Source organism: Pezoporus wallicus, unplaced genomic scaffold (genome assembly GCF_028554395.1).
Source record: "Pezoporus wallicus isolate ANWC-B61680 ecotype Strahan unplaced genomic scaffold, APGP_CSIRO_Pwel_v1 contig_13659, whole genome shotgun sequence".
Taxonomy (NCBI): domain Eukaryota; kingdom Metazoa; phylum Chordata; class Aves; order Psittaciformes; family Psittacidae; genus Pezoporus; species Pezoporus wallicus.
The window spans coordinates 300,162-322,247 of NW_026636258.1; the positions used below are offsets into that span (position 1 = coordinate 300,162).

Genomic DNA, 22,086 nt, shown 5'->3' on the forward strand with positions numbered 1-22,086 from the left:
AACAACCCTGTTTAAAGCCTCTGTGAATACATAAACTCAACCAGAAAGAGCTTAAACACAAAGTGTCACCAGGCTGCTTACTTTTCTGCCAACTCCTCAACGAATACAGTCAAGGTGTCACCATCTTGTCCGACTTCCTGGATATGAGCATTGTAATACTTACCTCCAGGCTCCAGACGTACCTGAAGAGAGAAAAGGGAAGCTCTAAAATAGCTAAACTCTACCAGGGGATTTAGAATACTATCTGCAAACAGCTGATAGCAAAGCCTGCTCCTAAATGATCCTATGTTGGCTCAGGAGTCTCAAATACTTCTCCAAAATAGCAGGCAAAATAAAGAGCACTATACTAACTTCAGGGAGAGAAAACCAATCTTCTTATAAGTAACTGAGAGGTAAAATACCCGCTTTTTTTACTTATTTTTATACACTGTGCCAAGCAGATAAGCATCAAGGAAGACTGTTATTTAAGAACTCAAGGAGAAGAGAAGATAAAACAGGAAACTGGAAAGGAAAGCTCTGCTCAGCTAGAAGCAAGTCATTGAGTGAATCATCAGGACTACCTCAAACAGTGATAAAAAAATAAGCCCTCACTACATACATTAGAATACAAAGAAAGCTGACCTTCCTCTCAGCATTTCCAGACCAGATCATGCTACTCTGACTGTCCAGGCTTGCTGTTAACCCCCAGCGAAAATCTAACAGACAACTAGCTCCAGGGCACACTCAGGGCATTTTGAGCTCTTGGTCTGGAATCTCCACACTCACAGAATGTGCATCAAATTCCCGTTTGCAAGGAATTTCCAAGGAGCTTTTCCTTCATGCTACCCAATGTTTAAAGATTTTAGAAAGAGATTAAATCAAAAAGGAAGTCAGATTAATAGCTACAAGGAAGAGAATGAGAAAAGCCTTGGAAAATTCTACGAAGCCAAATTATTTTAAGGCTTACCATACTCCATTTAAAGAAGTTTTAATAGTTCATCGTAACTGAGTCTCCTTTGTGTACTAACCTGACACTTGTCTCCTAAATAGTACTGTCTCCCAGCAAACACCATGTAGTCAGTTTTTTGAAGCTCTAAAAATAAATGGATAATAAAAAAAAGGAAAAAGCCTTTAAACTACTGTTCTTTCTTCATGTATCCTACAAGTACGTCACGACAGCATCCAACTACAAGTTACAGGCCAATTAAGTACTTCCTATGCATACTTGAACATTCCCCATAGTAATGGTGAAATAACTATAGATGTTCTTAGAACAGACCCTAACCAAGTTAAATCACAGGACATCACTAATATCCAGATAATGCAGTAAGTAGCACTGCTACTTTAATACTACAGTGCCTTTTGCAAGTTAATCCTGCATTTAATAAAAATCCTGGCATTAAGAATGTTGAACATGTCTTGTCTTGCCACAGTACTGGTGGCACTTGGCAAAACTGAGATGTTATCCAGTAAAAGCTAACGTTGCCTAAAGTCTCATTGCTGCTGGATGTCAATAGTTTTTCAATATTCCTTGCCTGGATTCTCTGCACACCAGTACGCTACATAGATAATTAGTTACTATACCCTGTTCCAAGAATTTTAATGACCCTCTACTGCTTATGCAGCTGTAAAATGCTGAAGCCCTTCAGTATGCAAAGCACTTTGGGTCAGACATTAAATGCCATTTCAAAACTTGTCTCTCTCAGTAACTTCTTTCTTTATGGATCAGCCACAGTGTATCCCAAAGAGCAGCAACCTATCTCAAGCCACAAAGACCATGAAATCTTTCCAGAAAGTTCAAGCCCAGGAGAGCTGGGAAGCAAGACAAAACTCATCTCATTTGACAGATCTCAATGCTAAATTTGAGATCATTATTGTACATCTCTGAAGCCAAAATCATGCTTAAAAAAGCAGAAGTCCTTGCACACATGCTGCAACAAAAACCTCCCAAATTTGAATGATGTCCAATACAACATTCTGCATTCTGCTTTGAGTCCTCGCATTTCCCATACTGTAGTCAGTAAGTATCAAAGGCCAGATTTTTGGCAACCTTGTAACCACTGTACAGTGTCAGCAGCAGTGTAGTTCATATTTTGAAAGGAAGCCAAGAAACCAGCTACTAGCAAGATGTACTATCTACAAGTATTTGCTGGGTTAACCAGGATCCCTCACATTTCAGTTGTGAAGAATCAGCTTCTCTGACAAATTTAACACTGAGCCTAGTACAGAGAGCCTTCTAGTTTTTCTTTTTTAAAGATACCTTTTCTGCTGTCCAGCCAAACATCAAACTCCACATTTCGATAGATCCCAGGGTCCAGAGCCTTTAGTACTTTATAAGGAACAGGCATCTTTGATGGATTTTCCAGATGCTAAAAAGAGAGTTGAAACAAGTGCATTTAGTGTGCTCAGCATGGTCTCCACCCTGCTAGCATCTATGGAACACTTTAAAATGTACAAATGCCATTTTCCAAGACTTTCAGTTCTGCTGTATTTTCCTAAAAACTAAACCTTAAGAATATGAAAACACATTTAACCATTCAGAAGCTGAGCAAAAAGACTTGGGAAGGTTAGAAACAAGCTCAAAACTAACATTTAACACGTTCTTTACTCGGAAAGAATCAAAGGAAACCAACTAGACCAATGAAATCATAGTTTCAGATGTTGGTGGGAGTTTCAGTTATTATATCTGAAAACATGTTTCTACAGAGTTTCTCAAACTGTTCTAGAGTGATTTATACTGTGTTCAAACAAAAGTGAGCCAATTTAAACCACTTCTAGGAAAAGCAAACAGCAGACCAGAAAACATCTATAAGCTCCATCTTTGAAGGGATATTAGCTAAAGAACAAGAGAACATCAGAAAGGAAAAAGGCTTATCCAATTTAATAGAAACTTAGGGGCAAAACCAAGTGACAAGCAGATGTTAAAAATAAGCCACCCACTTTCCACAATGTCATTTTACAACGTGGAAAAGAAGGTATAGCCCTAACAAGGGTAATGTCATACAACAACAGCAACAAAAAGAACACACCATAAGGAACTCTTTCCTAACTGACAAACCTTTTCTTCTTCAATGCCTTGTTTGAACTTATCTTCCTGTGGATTGTCAGTCTCATTGCCTTCCCAGTCGTTCAGTCTAAGCAATTGAAAATAAGATTACAAAAGATACAATGCACAATTTCTAACCAGGATTAAAATCAACCAACTGTACACACAACCTGAAAAAGCACTATGGTGCCATCAAGTGGTAGATTTTTGCCTTAAACACAAGCCACGGCTACGATAAGGTACAGGACAACCCTTTCCCTGATTTCATCTTTACTTGTTCCAACACCCATCCCTAATGGGGGCTACTGCTTGCATTAAGAAACGATGAAGATGATTCCACTGACTGATTAAACTCTTGCACTGCCAAGTTTAAGAAGTCACCCTAAATCCTATCAAACCAATGTCATCTGCAAGCATTCAGATGCAACCCTTGCAACCCTGCAAGCCTTTCTAATGACTTGAGCAACACAGGATATGAGGGTTTCTATAGTGACATCCTGCCTGTTCCTCTTGTCCACAGTGATCCAACAGACTTGAATGAGTCCACTTTATTACTTGAGGTATGATTCCATCCAAAAGAGGACAAAGTCAAGCAGAGCTGATTTTCTCAATACATTAATTCCTCTGCAGAGTGACAGAGGCTTAGAAGGATAATAACAGGTTTTCACTAAAATTCTGATCACAAAGATCAATTTTATTTACAAATAAGCTGTCATTTTACAGAGTAACACACAACTATAACATAGCCAGCAGCATAGGCTTTTCAGTTACATGATACTTCCCAGCCCCAAGGAAAGCACATTCTCTTCCACAATATATTTCAGCTTTGTGTTTGCGCCACAGGATAGATAAAAGAGTTAATAACCCATAAACACTGGAAAAAAAACCTTGAAAAAATTGCTCTTTGCAAGATTTTTAAAGGTTTTTTCCTTCCCTTTCACCATATTCCCCTCCCAAAACACTACCTCTTTTCTGATGGATTTCTGGATACTTTTTCATGAAGACAATCAAAGTTTGCATCCTCACTTGCCACAGAGACATTGTTTCTGTTCTTCTTGGATCCACTTCGAAACATCTCCACTGCAGACTTTAATTCTTCCTCATCCATGCCAAACACATCCTTGTACAGGATCTCATATAATACAGCTGAACAAATCAACACAAAGCTCAAACCAAATTAAGGTAACACCAGAACAGTAAGAACTGCTGCAAGTTTCAAGGTAAGCGTATCTTCATATATTATCTATTGTTACAAAGCACTTGTTATATTACATTCAGTTAATGAGAGAACCATAAAATAATTCAGGTGGGAAGAAGGGACCTCTGGAAGTCATTTGGTCCAATACCCCACTTAACAGCTAGAATAACAAGCGTACATTAATATACAATAAATGAGCTTCCATCCTTCTCCACTGCACCTCTGAAAACCAAAGCAAACACTGCCTATAAACATATGAAAACACCTAATTTTCTTCCATAGGAAAAGGATTTCAAAATTACCCTGGCAAATAGCAGCAGTTTCCTGGAACTGTTTTGTATACACAGAGTCATAATGGCCATTGCCTGAACAACACAGCAAAACCTGGGAAAAGAAAACACAGTTTAAGTCCGGAATGATGTAAAACTTAACTGTGTTCGAAATCCTAGCTCAAGACCACATAATTCTTTTTCATTCTACAGTCAATACCAGCTCATCTAAACCCAATAAATACTCTAAATATGAAAAAGGTGTAGAATCAGCTTAAAAACTGAATCCTAGTAAACTATCTAAATAAATTTGTCTATTATACCAAGGAAAACTATCAATTTGTACATCATGCTGCATTAAACATGAAATAATTGGTTTCCAACCTACCTCTGAAACCACCAAGTGCTCAAGAGGTAAAATAAATACAAGCTATTAAATTCAGTACCCCAATACACACTGCCCAAGCAACAAAGGCACATTTCGCTGTTCCCTGCCTGAGGGACTAGAAAAGCATCTACTTCTCCAGCCCTCAGCAAATCCCTGCTTTTAGAGATATTACGTTGTCCTTTTGCTTTCTGCAACATATGCACTGACATCCCACGTAAACATACACCATCAAACCTCATCTTGCCATATGATCACAACTAGCAAAAGCCCAGGCTGTCAGCACACTCCCAGCAAGGAAGCTTCCCAGTTAACCAGCAAAAGCTGGGATGCCAGGGCTCTTATTTCAGTGTGCACTATGCCTTCTGCCAACTCAAGCTCTCATCTCATGGTAAGAATGAGCAACAGCAGACAGAGCTACTGGCTGTAGATGCAGGGTAATGACAGACAGCTGCCAACACTTAATGAGAGCTCTGGTGATGAAGCCTTTGAGGACAAACACACAGACCATCCTGCTTGATTTTTAAAGCTGGCTCATTCTGAGTTAGATTAAGCTATGCAGAAAAAGAAAGAAGCACATGTAAACAATGGCAGTTATTCTCTAACCAACAGAGAACAGCTGCAGCAGCACAGGTTTCAGAACAGACCAGCCTCTTTGGCAAATATAGTAGCCTACACTGAATTCCATACTGCAGCAACTTTTCTGGCTTTGTGCCCAAGCTAGTCATGGAATTGTGTGGACACATCTACATGACTGCAGAAAACACAAGAAGGGGCAGATAGGATGTAACACAGAATATTTCTCCTTTATGTGCTTTCTCTTGACCCCCAGCAGTAATTCTTGTCTATATAAGCTCTTCCATTAGCTCCTGTTCTTAACTGTGCTCAATTTGTACGTCATAGAAATGAACCAGTTTGTTAATCAATTTCCATTAACTTCCTGTTTTCAGAAGAAAAGCTGCACACCTCATCCAATGTCAAGAGCAGAGGTACTGGAGGTGAGGGAAAACACCCTCTCTTCACCAATACAATAAACAGATCTTGTTCTGCTCTTCAGCTCAACCCAGGTATTTCATTTTACCTTGTTGGATCAGTCAAATTCCCACTGAGAAGGGTTTTTACCCAAAGAGATTTCAGAGACATGGAAGAACATTCTGGAATTGCAATGTTATCTCTTCCAGTCAAAACTGGACTTCTCTGCGATAATGTGCTAGCGTAACAAACGACTGGCAGGAGAACAACACACGATCCACCTCTCAAATGGGAAGCAAAGTTACTATAATTCACTGCTGTGCAAATACTGTGCTTTTTCCACAAGCTGAAGTCAGTTTGGGGTTTTGTTCAGGTACAAAAGAGCACTGGACTTACAAGAGCCCAATTCCAGTGGCAAGTTTTAACAGCTAAGCAGGACTGGAGGTCACTAGGATTTAGGGGTAGGAAATTGCCTCACTTCTGCTCACCTTGTCATCAAAGCCATTGTTCGTAGCATAAATGGGTGGCTTTCCAGGGTAGCGGTAGAGAATAAAGTCTCGCCTAGGTAAGCAGAGGAAAAACAATACTCGAAAGAACACACTTTTAGTAGAACCATATTATGGAGAAGTTTGCAGGAAGCTGTTTATAGGAAAAACAAGGAGAATACTTTTCCTGATAAATGAATGCTACCATACAGCAAGAGCTAGATGAGCAAACACTCATCTTAGGGGAAAACAGTTATGTGGGAAAGATTATTACACTTAGTCACAGACTAGGTCAGGTATCTGTGCTTACAGCAGGGTGCTCAGACACCAAGGCAATTTAAGTGTCACCCTGCAAACGATTAGCGCTGCAGCACAGGGAACCAGGAACTCTTGCAAAGCTTGTTTGTTCCTTCAGTACAAGAACAGAATGAGCCTGCAAAGGGAGGGTTCTTCCTTCTACCACTGGAGAGCCAGACAGCTTGTTACAAGACAGCAGCACCTGCACAGGCTTATGTTACCTTTCACATAAGCATGAGAGCTTACACACCAAGTAGGCCCATTACTCCTCACTACTGGAGCTTTCAAGAACACCTACATGAGTTTTAGTTATGCTTATAATTACCACACAGCACTTCCACTACACATAGCTACTTGTTTGTTCCCGTTTTCTATCCTTCAGCCACTAGAAGGAAATGTTCTTTGAACATTAGCACAAAGATAATAAACATAGCTGGAAATTGACCCTCCCCTTAAATGCAGGCTATGAGAACAGGGGCTGTGGTGGCACCTGTTTACACAGTAGTTTAGCTTTGTTTGGACAGCATTTCTCAGCATGTTTCACACATTACTATCTCAGCAACAAACAAATAAAAGGTCCTGGGGCCAGAATCCAAATGCCATTAAAGTAAAAGCAAAATGAAACTTAAGGAAGAGACACTTACTTGTACACCACTGATAAGGCACTCATTTCCAGCTGGCCAGCACTTTCCTGTGCAAGATTATGAGACTACGTGAGCTAGCGGAAGTCTTCAACACTGAGAACCTAAGTTCTCTCTTCTATGAGGATATGTAACCAAATTCATCCATTGCTTAAAACAACCAATGCATTGAGAATCGAGATATTAGTATTTCCACTTCTATGGCATACAAAAGCCTGCAACATGGGATGGGCATGAGCTGAATAAAATGGAGCTAGTTCTGGCAGCAACTCTTAATCACATCACTCAAGATGTATTTTTGTTTTAATTTAAAGCCACTACATTTGTTTCAGAGATTGCTGCATCCACCACACTTACTGGCTAAAGTCTTCATAAAAAGTCTGATCTCTAGTGTTTGAACCTGGGGACAGAGGAAGAACCAGCGGATTGCAAAGCCTGATCATCACTTGATGTGACGTACACCACACATATTTTGCCTTTTCCTTCTGAGAGAAGAACTGCAATTATGAATAAGGCCCATGAGAGGCTTCAGCTTTACTGTCCAGTCTGCACACATTGCTCCTTTGCACTAACACAAATGCACCAGTAAAATATTGATACTGATTGATATGGTTTATACATGTGAATATTCAGCACAAATTCATTGTATTACCTATGAAAATAGAACCCCAGGATTGGGGTCTATCTAAACACAAAACCCCAGATCACCAAATTTTAAGCAACCACCTGATTATTTTCCTGGTTTTGGCCCCTAAAATTTTAATCTCTTACCAAGTATTAGATCAGTCTTACCTTTGGATCTCCCAGTCGTTCAAGGTATTTCTCAAATGATCCTTCCACATACTTTTAGCAAAGAATAAAACAAATGTAAAAACTTAGCTAGTTGCAAAGCAAAGTTAAACAGAAGCTGCCCATTACTGGCTAGTGAATGGAAGGGGGCAGAACAGGGGTTGGGAGCACAGACACCAAACTGGGGATTAGTTTGCCACTTCCTATCGTCTTTGGTTTCTGAAGGGCTGTGGTCTGACTGGGGGTATGACTTCACTGCTCCCTGCATGGGGTACCAACGTGGGAATACCAAGAGAGTCTAAAGAACTTAAGAGCATAATCCTGTAAACAGGGACTCATCTGCCTCCTAAATCAGACTGAGCACTTAACTGTGATTACAAGGCAACTGGGGGGCAAAACACACACCAAAACCAAGCAAACAAACACACACAAACCCTACCAAAATAAATACACCTAAATATCTCATTACTTTATGCAACAATTAAACACATTCTGGGGTTTTCCGCCATCTTTTGATGTTTGTTTCTTTACTCCAAAATCCTATGAATTTCCTGCCTACTGAATTCTGCTCCAGAGAGAATATACTACACCAATAACTACCACCTTACAGGTTAGTTAGGTATTAGTAACTTGATCTCAGGAGCTTCAGAATATAAACCCAAGTAAAACTTGTGCGATAGCAACTCAAGGTAAGCAAGCAAGCACGCTGCTGCTCCTGCTCTATTACGTGCACGAAGCCTGGCAAAGCATGACATGTTTTCAGCGCACCTTAAACCGCTCGCCACCTCCCACATCGCCCCCCGACTACACGTGCAAAGCTGCTGAACATGGACATTACTTACAGATTCAAACTGAAGCTGATGCTGCCTCATAAACGAAACACAAGCTTTCCTAACTTCTAGGTGGTGAATTTGAGTTAAAAACAGCTGGGAAAAAAAAAATCCCATAAAAGGTTGTAGAAGAATGAAAGAAAATATTAAAGTTATGCTTTCCGCTAGGCTTGTTTTACTCGTAGTTTATGGGTAACCCCACCACAACACACTGTACTGCAGGGTGCCACAGGCAGCTGTGGGAAGCAGCTCACTGGGAGCCCCAGGGTGACCGCACATCCCCTCGCACATCCCACCCACGGGGCACCCCGGAGGGGTCTCCGGCATCACCCACCACCCGCGGGCAGGCAGCAGACACGGCCCGGCGAGGAGCTGAGGCGCCGGGACCGTTACCGGAGCCGTCCCACCGCGTACCTGCTCCGAGACGGCTCGGAAGAAGCAGGAGGTGTCCTTCGCCGTCACCTTGCGGTACAGCCCCAGGCTGCCCAGGTACTTGTCCATGGCCACCTCGCTGAAGGACTTCTGCCCGAAGTACTTCTTCCAGCCCTTCTGCATCGTCGCGGGTGGCAGCGGCTGAGGCGAAGGCGGCAGCGGCTGAAGCGGCCACGGCACGCGGGAGCTCCACGCAGAGCGCTGCGCTGAGCGGCGCGTGGGGCCTCGCCGCGCGGCTGCTGCTAATGAGGGGCCGCCGCACAACGCGCCCACCTGCGCCCGGCCCGGCCGCAGCACCCCCTTCCTTGCCCGCCGCACACGGAGAGCAGCCCCGAGCACGGCCCGGTCCGGCTCCCGCATTCCCCTCCCTGCCCGCCGGCCACCGAAAGCGGCCCCGAGCGCGGGTCGGCCCCGAGCGCGGCCCGGCGGCGGAGACCCCTCCGCGGCCATTTTACGGTGCCAGCCAGGAGCCCCCCGGTCCCTGCTCCGCTCTACCCTTAACGACCGGAAGGGCCGGCCGGGACCGTGGGTTCGAGTCCCTCGAACATCGATAACCCCCTACGGAGGTCATAGAATCACAGAATAAACGAGTTTGGGTTGGAAGGGACCCTCAAAGCTCATCTCGTCCAACCCCCTGCAATGAGAAAGGACATCTCCAACTAGATCAGGCTGCCCAGAACCACATCCAGCCTGGCCTGGAGTGTCTCCAGGGATGGTGCATCCACCACTTCTCCAGGCACCCTGGGCGTCTGTTTTACCACCCTCGTTGTAAAGATTTTGTGGGTTTTTTTTCCCCCTCACATCCAGCCCGAATCGCCCCTCTTTTAGTTTAAACCCATCCTAGCGCAGCAGGCCTTGCTAAAAAGTCTTTCCCCATCTTTCCTTTAGGGAACCTCTGCCTGGGAGCTTGGGAGAGAAGGGAACCCTTGCTAAGCCCTTGCCAACTGGTCATTCAAAACTGCCTGCAACATTCTTGTGTGCTCTCAGGCTGGAGCTGAGTGAGCAGTAAACTGGAAATAACACCAGCTCCATAGAAATCATGAAGTGAAAAATTCCTCTAATAAAGTGTTCAGGGAAAACTTTGCAAAAATCACTCTCGCACGACAGTGCAGCACTGTCTACTCCTCTTGTAACCCTTGTGCTTCATTTGATTGGGAACGTGATTCCATGCACATTTAACTTGCTGGTCAAAATGGCGCTAGGACATCAGATGCACTGATCCAGGAGTTAAGCAACATTCATTTAAGCAACAGCAACCAAAAAAAGAGAACCCAACAAAACCCAGCCAAGCAATGTACCTGCAGGCAGAGCTGTCAGCACCAGCTGCACACTGAGACAATTCTGGAGATTAGACACCAAACAGCCTGCGTGAACGTTTTTCAGAGTATTTACTTAAACCAATGGATGGGAGCATCAACACAGTTGACAATCTCAACACTTGAAATGGGGAGCTCCAGTCAGCATCAAACAGGAAACACCACACTCCAGAGAAGTCCAAACCAAGTAATGATGGCATAGCTGCATGAATGGATCGACTGCATTGCACAGCCAGTTCCTCTCCTATGGGCCATGCTGTATTTTGGGGGGCAGTTTGGCAGCAGATTTGCAACTCTTGACTCTTCCCACCCAGATTTACCACATACATGCCCCTTCCCTTTGAAGAGGCTTCAATTTGTGTTTCAATTCTCCATTCAGTGCTTCTGTAAACACATGAGAGCTGAAGACATCTGCTCATTTGCAGAACATCACAGGAACATCAAAAAGAACAACTTACTTCCACTAGAACTAGGAAAGTATGGTCAAGAGACAAGGACGTGCATGCCATACTGGTTAAGAAGTAATTTAGCTTGTCCTCCTCACTGCAATCACCAACTCCTGCAGATTTTATGAGGCAAATATGTGTCTGTCCAAGAAACTTGACAGTTCATACTCCCCTTCCTTGTTGGCACTCTGTTCTTTGTAGCATAGATAACTCTGAACCCGCGCTAGACAGGAACCATTTAACATTGGTTAATGCTAACAGACATGTTCTTTGAGGGTTTGTCCCAGCTGCTGGACTCTAAGTATGGAAGACCTCACTAGGAGAGGAATAAAGGTTTAATTGTCATTTTTATTCCTCTGTATTATTTATTGAATCCCAAAAACTTGATCCAAGAACAAAGCAAACTTTTCTGGCTGTCCAGGAGGAAAAGGTTTCAAAGTTGGTAACTCCATCGACTGCAGCGTCTCCACAAGAGTGCTGTAGAAACAGACCAAAACCCGACATTAAAAAGAAATCCACTCCAAAGGGAATTTTTTTTTCTCCACACAAGTTTCTTTCTATTCATCCATACATAATCCTTTAGCATGGAAGCAAAAATAAGGAAGTGTATGTTTCAATACACTTTGTTTCAAGACCCCCACAAAGCAGTGGGCCCCAGCGCTCACTGCTCACAGACAGCACTGCTGAGAACACGCTTCAATCTGTCACAAACAATCTCAGCTCTTTACTTTCTTATCTCTGGCTGCAATGTTGGGTGACTCAACAAGACCTGAGGACCTTCACCATAAACCATCCCAGGATACCCATCCTAGCTGAACACACGGCATAGTTCTCCACTTAACACATAGCCAGAAGAACAGTTAAATCAATCTGTTTGCTTGGTTTTGTCAGGCTGCAAATAAAGACTCTGATGCCAGGCACTGCTCAACAAAAATTCCTTCCTGTCTCCAAAGCTGTCAGAAGCACTGAGATAATAAGGTAAGGGACTTGCCCAACAGAAGTGAGTGACAGGCCTCGTGTTTTAAGAAAGCTCTCCCAAAACATGAAATCCCATTTGCAGGGCAAAGGAGTAAGATACAGACTAAGGAACAGGAGTTACACTTCCTCTGCCTTCAACTTAGGGGTCAGCTGTTATTTATAGAGTGCAATCAATCATAAAGAATCATAAAGAGAAAACAGTAACATACAGTCAAAACAAGAGATCAAATGAATCTAACAGGAGCTAGGATAAACAAATAAAAGGAGCTGGCTGTTTTGGTGGTGTCATTGGGGGGGGGGGGGCTGTGTTTTGGCAGTGGTACTTCTCTGGGAGGTTGGCTGCTTGGTGGTTTGTTCTGGGGTTTTGTAGTGTTTTGTTTTGTTCCCCTGAAGTGACAGGCAGCAATCTGTGAAACTCCTTGTCAGAGGATGTGGTGCATTCAGGAAGTTTGGTTGAAAAGGCAGCCCAAGAAGGTACTTGGAAAAAGGAGATATTGAAAGTTATTAACCAGACAGCATCTGTATAGGAATCCCCCCTCAATCAAAGCACTTAAGAGCATGAGAGGGAATCTAACCCAAGGAAGTACCTTATGCTTGTGCCCCGTTTCTACTTTAGGCTGGACATCTGCATATGGCTACTGCAATGAGGATACTGAACTACATGGACTCCTGATCCATACCAGTGAGGCCAATTTCATGTTTTATTTTAAACACTCCAAATCCTTTCAACTTGATGATGTCAAGTCAACTTTAGTGCCCTTTATAAGGAAAATCCAAACAGGAAAATGATGAAATGGGAGTCCTAAGTCTGCAGGGAACAATTTAGTCCTTAGAGTTCATGGTTACAAACCAATGGTCTGGGTTGTATTGTTTCTGGACTTCCAAAAAGAATCCAACACCTGCTAAGAGCAGAGAAAGAGTGAACCTACTGGGTGCCTCGAGGATGCTACCTGACTGTTCCAAATTCAGTCACTTCTGTTGGCTTTAAACTGCTCTTCTTTCAATCTGAATACATGTGCCCTTGAAGAAAAATAAAAGATTTAAAAGGAGCCGTGGTCAAAAAAGCATGGCTGTTGGTGAATTGGAACCGATCCACTGCGGGAAATCTACCTTGCAAACAAATGGCTGTTACAGAGAAGGATGCAGATTTCCCTGCCACATTCTCAGTGCTGTAAGCCAGTGCCGATGCTGAACCCTCCTTGTTCAGCTAGGACAGCCATAGCAGCTCCATACCTGCAGTTACAGTAGAGGACATGCCCATCTTTGTGGAGCTGTTTCGCCAGTTCAAGCTGATGGTTGTTCATCAGCTTCTCATTTATTACTACTATTAGTGGTTTTCCTTTTTCTAGAGTCTCCAGACAGCTACCTGCGCCTAGAGGAGAAACAGAAAACACGCTGAGTTTCTGCCCTGATACATGAAATATCTCCCTGTTCGCTCTTGCAGCACAGGGGACTCCCGACGGTGAACATTTAACCACTCATCTCAGGTGTGGGCATGAACTCACTGCCAGCCCACCCTGAGCTGTTGAGGAACAGACTTCATCCAACCGACTTCCACTCGTGCCCGAGGAGAACAGGCTCGGCAAGCAGCCGGGGCTCTACCTGCGTGGCTGATGACCAGGTCCGCCCTCCGCAGGTCCTCAGCCAGAGACTCCTTGTAGCGGAAGGCTTCCACTTCCACGGCCACGTCCGGGCCGCCGAGCAGCGCCGGGTCCAGCGCGCACCGCCCCACCTGCAGCACCAGCTTCCCGTAGCCAAGGCTCTGCAGCACCTGCGGCGGAAGGGCGGCAGAATGGCGGCTTGCGTGTACCTAGGTCGGGCACCGGGGCCACGGCTACCCTCTGCCTCCGTACCACACACCGTGCCCCTCACGCTCCCCGCAACTCAACCGCTCCCCGCGCCGCGTCAGACAGGCGCTGGCGGGAATGGGGAGGGCGGAGCAGCTCGCAGCGCGCAGGCGCGCGGTTGAAGCGGCGGGGCAGGCCGTGCGGCGGGCGCGGCGGCGAGGCGGGGCGGGCTCACCTGCAGCGCGGGCGGGGAGCAGACGGCCGCGATCAGGTCATCGAAGCTGGTGGTACCCACGGTGACGAGAACTGACTTCATGGCCGGCGGCCCCAGCGCCGAGCGGGTCTGCGCGCGGGGACCCGCCAGAGGGCGCCGTGCACCGCCCGCTCCGCCCTGCCCGCCCCAAAATGGCGGCCAGGCTGAGGGCGCCACGGGGACACGCCCCCTTCTCCTCACGGCCCCGCTCTCTCCGCCCAGCGACCGGGGGACGGGGCAGGGTTGGGATCGGCGTCTCGGTCCTCCTGCTGAGGCAGAGAAAGCGCGAAAGGATCGTGGTAACGGAGCGCTCACTCGTGCTTAGGAGATTGGTGTTTCTGAGCCGTTGCCTGAAGCGGTTGAACAGTGGGTCCTGCAATGGCGGCCCAGGGCCTGACACATCCCCTTGAGCATTGTGCCTTTCTGGGACACACCGCTCGTGGTGAGAGCATCGGCTGGGGACTTGTAGCGTTGCAGAGCAAAGGCAGGGGGATACAAACCTGCCTTCAGATGAGTGGAGGCAGGAGAAGATGGTATCAGTTTCTGCCAGCGAGTGAGCTTGGGGGGGTTTCTCCTTCCATTGATGCCACAGGGACTGGTGAAGGTGGGAAACAGAAGGGAAAAAGACATAGTTTGAACTCTGCATTCTGTGTTTTTGTTAGACAGCTTCAGTAATTCTGGCTATGTAGGTGTCCTGTGCCCACTCCCCCAGAAATGATGCAAACCCATAGAAACTGCTCTCTGCTGACTTACTTGATTCCAAGAGGTCGGACATAAGAGTTGAGCGGTCTGAATGGATGAACCTGTCACAGGAGCTGAGACTGCAACTCAAGGAAAACCCTGGAATCCTTTTCAGATCCTCCGCGTTTCTTTCCCTCACTTCGCCAGTGACCAGTGTTAGCTCCTTGGGGAGCTGCTCATCTTCTGTGCCTCCAGCTACAAGGCAGTGCTATGAAAAGCTTTTCGTGGAGGCGATCATGTGCAGACGTTGAGTGTTCTAAAAGCCTTCAATGCAGCAGTGTCTGAAAACACTGAAGAGGGTTTTTTTTGCCTTCTTCCCTTGGCCTTCTGAAAGACACATTCTGAGTATCACTGAATACAAGTAGGTTTCTCCTCCTCCCTATTGCCCTTTAAGCACACATCTTTCTGATGCTGTTTCAGGGCAGTCTTCCTGCCTTCTTAAGAGGTCTGAGGAGACTGCTTCCTTGAGCAAAGGTATGTCAGCTTCCTGTGGAATGTGATCCTCAGAGCCAAGGGACAGTGAATCAGGCAGGAGCTGAGGCTGGAGGTGAAGGCCACTTCTGAAATATAAAAATGCTGTTTAAACCACATTAACTTCATTGCGAAGATGAAGTCATCAGTAAATTTATTGTTTCAGGTACATTTCCCTTTTGTGATGAAAACCAGGGGGAAGTAGGAGAGGGACAACATTCTGGGTTCCAGATAATCCAAACATTAACTCTGTTAGCACAGTCCTGTCCACTGAAGACTAAGACTAACCCCTCAGCAGTTCCACAAAATGAACTAGCAGGGCTTTGTTATTAATTGCAAGTGTAACACAATGTACAATTCTACAGAAAGAAACTACTCAGACATATAAATCTATTTGTTTCCTGAATTAAATTTAATAGATGAGGCCACATCTGTATAATGCTACTGAGTGTTCCAAGAAAGATGTAGGAAAGATGTAGCTATCTTGAGGATAGCACTGATTGCCATGTTAATGGCTCATTCACAATGCTCATTAGCCCCCCGTTGCTTTCATTTAGCATAATGAGCCACACTGAAATGAATTTATTTTTTTATTCAAGCAAATGGTGCTGACAGCAGACATGGGCAGGGGGAGGGTGGTACTTTATCTTGGGAAACAGGCTGTAGAGCGAAACAATATCAGAGTCCTGAGTGCACAGGGTGGCCCTGACCAGCCTCATCCAGCTCTTACTGCTGTCCCTCAGGACAAGGAAGCCAGGAGCTGAGGGTGACCAAAACACAAGCCAGGCAAACACCTCTCCAACAGAGAACAGCCTGACCCTCACCAGAGAAAAGCAAGCAGAGCAGAGGCAGCAACAGGTCCAGCAGTCCCGCGACCATCAGGCAAACACAAGGTAACGTGCTATTTGCATGATCAATCCAGGAAACCCAAACAGCAATTCAGGAACAGAATTAGCAGCAAGGACACCTACAACTTACCTCTGTCATCCCAGCATAAGATACAGACCTGCTTAAGCGGGTCAGGAGGAGGGCCACAAAGATAGCATCTTCCCTAGGAGGATAGGCTGAGAGAGCTGGGGTTGTTCAGTCTGGGGAAGAGAATGCTCCCAGGAAGAGAATGCTCCCAGGAGACCTTAGAGCAGCTTCCAGTGCCTAAAGGGGCCCACAGGAAAAGATGGGGAAGAACTCTTTTAACAGAGAGTATAATAGGATGAGGGATAAGGGTTTTAAACTGAAAGAGGGCAGATTTGGATTAGATATTAAGAATAAATTCTCTACTATTGAGGGTGATGCATTGGCAGAGGTTGCCCAGAGAAGCTGTGGCTGCCCCATCCTTGGCAGTGTTTAAGACCAGCTTGGACAGGGTTTGGAGCAGCCTGGGGTAGTGGAAGGTGTCCTTGCCCATGGCAGAGGGTTGGAACTGGATGAGCTTTATTAGTGCGGTCAAGATCCTGACAATTGATGGCAGGAAGTCAGATTTTGGGCTGAAAGGAAAGATGATAAATTTTTCATGGTTTATCAGAGATGTGGGTCAGGACATTCGTAAAACTTTGTCATAAAAGGTTAAGTTCAGGATAATTATATGATTGCAATTTATTAAGAGATAGAATTTAAATACATTGGAGTGTTTTCCTGTTTATGTAATTATTTTATAGTAGGTTAATTACAGTAGTTTAGGAAATTACTGCTCATTTGTATCTAAAGCACTGTAAATAACCAAATGCATGCTCTTACTCTGCCCAAATTGAAAAAAACCCTCACCATCATGATACACCCACACATTGATTCTGCAGTTAGAACAGGAATCTATAGTTCAGATTTCTTAATCAAAAACGTCGAGGAGTGAGCACCTGTCAACAGGGAGTCCTTACACTGAATCCCTTTTCAATCTCCTTGTGGAAGATGTTATATACAGTGTTGTTTGAAATAAGGGTTAATATAGCTATTTTTACAATACATTGTGTACAGATTCATGTACAACAATCATCAGGTTTTGCATTTGATTATTTTCATTTTTTTTTATGTATGAATGCTGAATTTCACTTCTACAGGACCCTGTTTTGCTCACTTGCTTTCTAGAATGATGAGAATTCAGAAATTACTGGAATTATTTCTGTGGTATGGAGCAGGTCTGTGTGATTCCAGCTTGGTATTTTCCATGTGTCACTGAAAGTCAGTATCCTCTGCAGCTTGTATTCCCAGCATCACGCTGGGTAGGGACTAGAAGAAAATACTCAAAAGTAACATTGCAGTGACTTAAATTTGCTTTGTTTTTAGTGGAGGATGCATCCCATTTGCACATGGAGTTAGGCTTGTCAGGATGATTTCAAAGTAAAGAGAAAAGGGAAAGCCATCCATTACAGGACTCGATCTCATGGTAATTTGTGCCTGCTATTTTCATTAAAAGTTGTGTAGGGTACAGTTTTGTCCATGAGCACTTATTCTCTGGTCCATGAGAAGTACAGATCATTTGCAGAATGAGATACTTGGAGCTGATCCCTTATGGCTTTAAGGCAGTTTGCCTTTGGGGCAGACCCTGGGTGAACATATCCCTGCTTGTGTTGGCGAGTCTCTTTCCAATGCCAGTTGTTTTAACTCCAGGATATGTGTGTGAGATACTATGAGGGGCATTCAAGAGATATGGGCTCAATCTGACATAATGTAGTCCAAGACACCAGAGAGAGGGCTAAAATGGAATATACATTCTTGTGAGAGATTGCTCCCATCTGTGCTTTATATGGCATAATTTATATTCTAATGTGTTCTTCCCATGACAACATCTGAGCAAAAAACTGAAGATGGCAGGAGTGCAAGCTGTTTTTTTTAAAGTGAGAAATGATGTGTGCCTCCTCCTTTCTCCTTGGCTTCTATTTGAAATGTTTCTGGATGGCTCAGTTTTGAGCACTGTCAGTTTGTATTCAGCTCAGCTTGCCAAAGTTTGCCCTGAAAGCTCCATAATTATATTATTCAGGAGTGAGAAAATGCACGAAAGTAAACCAGTCAGTTCACATCTTGGTATCTGAAAACTATGTTCTGCCCTCAGTTTGCTCTTGAACTCTGAAGACTAACTCATAACTGGTGCACTAAAACTCTGATGACTCCTGAAACGCACAGGCTGGAGACAAGGTATCACATAATGAACCATAATGAATCATTAAAACATACACACCAACAGAAAGGCAGGTAAAGCTCAAAGCCTACAAAGTCTGATTTTCTTTGAATCTGAATCAAAAACCCAATGACTAGTTAGTTAAACATACAACCCTGTCTTTCTTTTACCCTGTATTTTGTGCACAGATTGATTCTCCATTTGGCTTATGATATAATGGTGCAGTGGCTGACGTGAGGCACAAGAGAGCTATTAGATTTCTCCACACTAAATTTACATTAAGCTTCAGTACTTTTTGTATGTTTATGAATGTGAAAAAGGAGTAAAGATAGTCTTACTTCTATTTCTAGTTGGCTTTATATAAATTTGAACTGAAAAAATGTTCACTTCCTTTACATTTGTCATTCAGATGTATTGCTGTACCTATGAGGGGTATTTCTGTTACTATAGGGAACTGTGAAAATTAGATGGAGAACATTCTGGGGAATGATTCCTTTATATTATCATGATTCAGAGATGCTTGGTCTGGGAAAATAACAGAGGAACATTTGTCAGGTGAATTTAAATAGTACACTGAAGTATTGCATCACAACATTTCTACATCTTTTGACTTGTCTCTTTGTGGGCTTGTTATTTGTCAGCAAGGATTGTCAGATCGCTTGCAGAGAGGCTCAGACTGACTGGAGACAGTGAAGGGGATGTTAGGTCACCTCTTCCTCAGGGCTGACTGGCAAAAGACAGGTGCTGATGCAGCACAGAGGAACTGTGTCCACTGGCTAAATATCTTACATTTGAAGTGGAAGGGAGGCTTTGGCTTTGTTAGAATGAGTGTCCATGATCTGACAGCCCTCATGGATTTCTCGGAGTTTTGATGGCAAATCTTGAAGCCCCAGGTTCTGGAATTGATAATCATGATTTTTAAGGCTTTATGCTTCTGAAGAGGGGACTGAGAAAATGACTCACTGAATCTGAAGGCCCTGAAGACTAACACGTAAATAACATTTATTGTACGTCTGTAACTATAACTATGTATCTTTTTATTACTCCTGTTTTGCTGAATATTCAAACAATGTCATGATTCTTTGAGACCTAACTTCTGGAAGCTCAGAGCTTACTAATTTATGGAAGTGCTGCTGGTCTTTGTCCTGCCCATGAAGCAGGTCCCCTCTAAACTGGGACATAGCATACACTGTGTTTCAATCCTTGTTACAAGGAGTGTGGCTCAACTGGCTTATGAGCTGGATCTTTACTGATGTGTGATGCCTCTAAGGGTAAAATGCTCACATTAAAGAACCAGAAAGTGGGCTTCATATCACATAAAATTTCTCAAAGCTGGTAAATTCTAGTAAGTGGTGGGGATATTTGGGAGATTGTAAAGGAAGTCATGTGAAGAATGATTGCAAAACAGGCTGGTATGCAAACATAGGAGGGAGTCTTGAGTCTGTCTCTGTGAACACTCGATCTGGTGATGTCTCCTGGCAACTCCCTTCAGCTCCCCAGGGAGCCTCTGCCTGGTACAGTCTGGCATCAGTCCTTGCTGTCTGTGGAAAACACACGCCACTATTCCTCGCCTACTGGCCACTAGCAAACACCTCCACAGCAAAGCACTGTAGGAATGGCCTGCCATTCCATATTCCTGCATAATCCCTCTGACAACCAAATGTATTAAAAACTAATTTTCATCCAGGCAAGTCAGACTCCCTGAAATCAAGCTGTGTTCTCTGAAGGCAGCAAATCCTGAGGTGCCTTGCATGCGTTTTTACTAGAACTGGGATAAACTTCATGTTTCAGTTATTCTTTTTGATGTGCATTTTTGAAGGAAATACCATATTATACCCAAGTAAACCAGCAGCTTTAGAAGCATCACCAGCAGGTCAAGGGAAGCTATTCTCCCCCTCTACTCTGTCCTGATGAGACCCCCCCCCTGCAGTCCTGCATCCAGCCCTGGGGCTCTCATCATAAGAAGGACTTGGAGCTGTTGAAGAGAGTCCAGGGGAGGCCATAGAGATGCTGTCAGGGCTGGAACAGCTCTCCTCTGGAGACATGCTGAGGGAGCTGGGCTGGTTCAGCCTGGAGAACAGAAGGCCCCTTAAGGGGAGACTTTATAACATTCTTCCAGTACCTAAAGGGGGCCTACAAGAAATCTGGAGAGGGGCCTTTTGGCAAGGGCAGTTAGTTATAGGAAAAGGGGGAATGGCTTTAACCTGACAGGAGAGATTTAGAGAAGATACTAGAAGAAGTTCTTTACTGTGAAGGTTGTATGAACCTGTTCAGGTTGCCCAGAGAAGCCCAGAGACACCTAAGTCAGAGCACTGATCAAGTATGTAGACTAGCTGAATATACCCTACAACTAATGAAAAGCTGCTCTGATTCTGCCTGAGAAGAAAACAGAAGAGCACGGGTGCTGGGCAAACATGATCAGTGGCGTTCATACCAGTAGAGGGCTGCCCGCATACACTGCATCCAGGAGACTGAAAGGTATCAAGCATGCAGGCTCCTTTCTGTTTGTCTTTTCAGAATAGTATTCGCATCTTTACATTTGCAATGCCCGTTTTTTCTTCCCCAGCTGGCTCTCAAAACCAAAGTGAAATAGTGAAATCATATGAGATTCATTTCCCAGGCGATGAACAGAGACGTGCACAAGGCCTGAAACATGGAATGATGTTTCATGTGCCGAGCTGCTTGTTTCTAGCAAGCCCTGCTCAGAGGGACCGCACCGTCTGCATCATTCCCAGACTTTTACAGCAGCAGTAGGGGTGCTAATAGCAGTGACGAAGTTGTGATTAATTTCTCTCTCCTTTTTGTTTGTATTAATAAGGTGCAAGCTTATTATTTACAGTCTGCTTTCCATTAGACATTAGGGCTTGATGTCGCCACTAGATACAGACCACTGAGATCCAACTCAGAGATTCTTTAACAGCTCTGTCTGGGCCACCATTATTTTTGTTTGCATGTTTATATAGCAGTGAATCATAGTGAGAAGAATCAATACCAGAACATCTCCGCTTGCTTGCATTTCCTGTTTATGGCCTTCTATTTACCACCAGAAATGCTGGAAATATATTATGCAGAGGCAAACCAGAGGATTAATATTCATGTGGTACATTTCACAAGGATGTGAAGATAAAAAATTGTGGCTTTTATTTTTTAAAGTCCTAAGTATGTATGCAGAGAGCTGCCTAAGAGAGATATATAGTCATGTTTTGAGTGTGTGTGCCTGTGCACTTTACAAGTATATATTCTTATTTAGGTATTGACATGTAATGGTGCATCTTCTCTCAGGATCTCTTGCATCATACTTCCAGGATAACATTCAGCTATTTAAAATAAATAATCTTGCTAGAACTCAGTGAGAAATATTGGACTAGATTCATTCCAGGTGTTAATTTAACTGACTTAGATCTAAAACAGAACTCAGGGTTACATTTGGGAGAGTCATTATTGATGCGTGCACTGATGTCAAAACAAGACTGTTTAACTTTGTATTGTCCCCAGAGAAAACTTTGCTGAACTCACAGTAGTCCTGTTCGCTCCACCCTGTAGCATGCTTATGCATGGCCGCCTGTACTTCCATTTACAGTAACACTGTAGTTGTGTTTCCACTTACAGTAACACTGCCTTTCCGTTTCCCTGATGAAACTAAGAGACATTTGGATACTAAA

At 44.1% G+C, this 22,086-nt stretch overlaps 2 protein-coding genes across 2 annotated transcripts in view; one reads left to right on the forward strand and one right to left on the reverse strand.

The window, feature by feature from the left end:
- The window catches only part of ALG13 (ALG13 UDP-N-acetylglucosaminyltransferase subunit), a 28,274-nt gene extending 14,065 nt beyond the window's left edge, over positions 1–14,209 (reverse strand). The window contains exons 1-15 of the mRNA XM_057399430.1: positions 14,086–14,209; positions 13,666–13,834; positions 13,297–13,435; positions 11,454–11,562; positions 9,306–9,881; positions 8,904–8,987; positions 8,065–8,115; positions 7,276–7,322; positions 6,338–6,410; positions 4,526–4,607; positions 3,991–4,171; positions 3,038–3,113; positions 2,240–2,348; positions 1,008–1,072; positions 82–182 (exon numbers count right to left, since the gene is read on the reverse strand). Coding sequence (XP_057255413.1) covers positions 82–182; positions 1,008–1,072; positions 2,240–2,348; positions 3,038–3,113; positions 3,991–4,171; positions 4,526–4,607; positions 6,338–6,410; positions 7,276–7,322; positions 8,065–8,115; positions 8,904–8,987; positions 9,306–9,881; positions 11,454–11,562; positions 13,297–13,435; positions 13,666–13,834; positions 14,086–14,166 — 1,943 coding nt within the window. The 5' untranslated portion in view covers positions 14,167–14,209. The remainder of the gene's footprint in view (positions 1–81; positions 183–1,007; positions 1,073–2,239; positions 2,349–3,037; positions 3,114–3,990; positions 4,172–4,525; positions 4,608–6,337; positions 6,411–7,275; positions 7,323–8,064; positions 8,116–8,903; positions 8,988–9,305; positions 9,882–11,453; positions 11,563–13,296; positions 13,436–13,665; positions 13,835–14,085) is intronic.
- Positions 14,210–16,191: 1,982 nt separating this feature from the next.
- DCX (doublecortin) overlaps positions 16,192–22,086 on the forward strand; it is a 112,914-nt gene continuing 107,019 nt past the window's right edge. The window contains exon 1 of the mRNA XM_057399453.1: positions 16,192–16,208. The gene's annotated coding sequence lies outside the window, so the exon portion shown is untranslated. The remainder of the gene's footprint in view (positions 16,209–22,086) is intronic.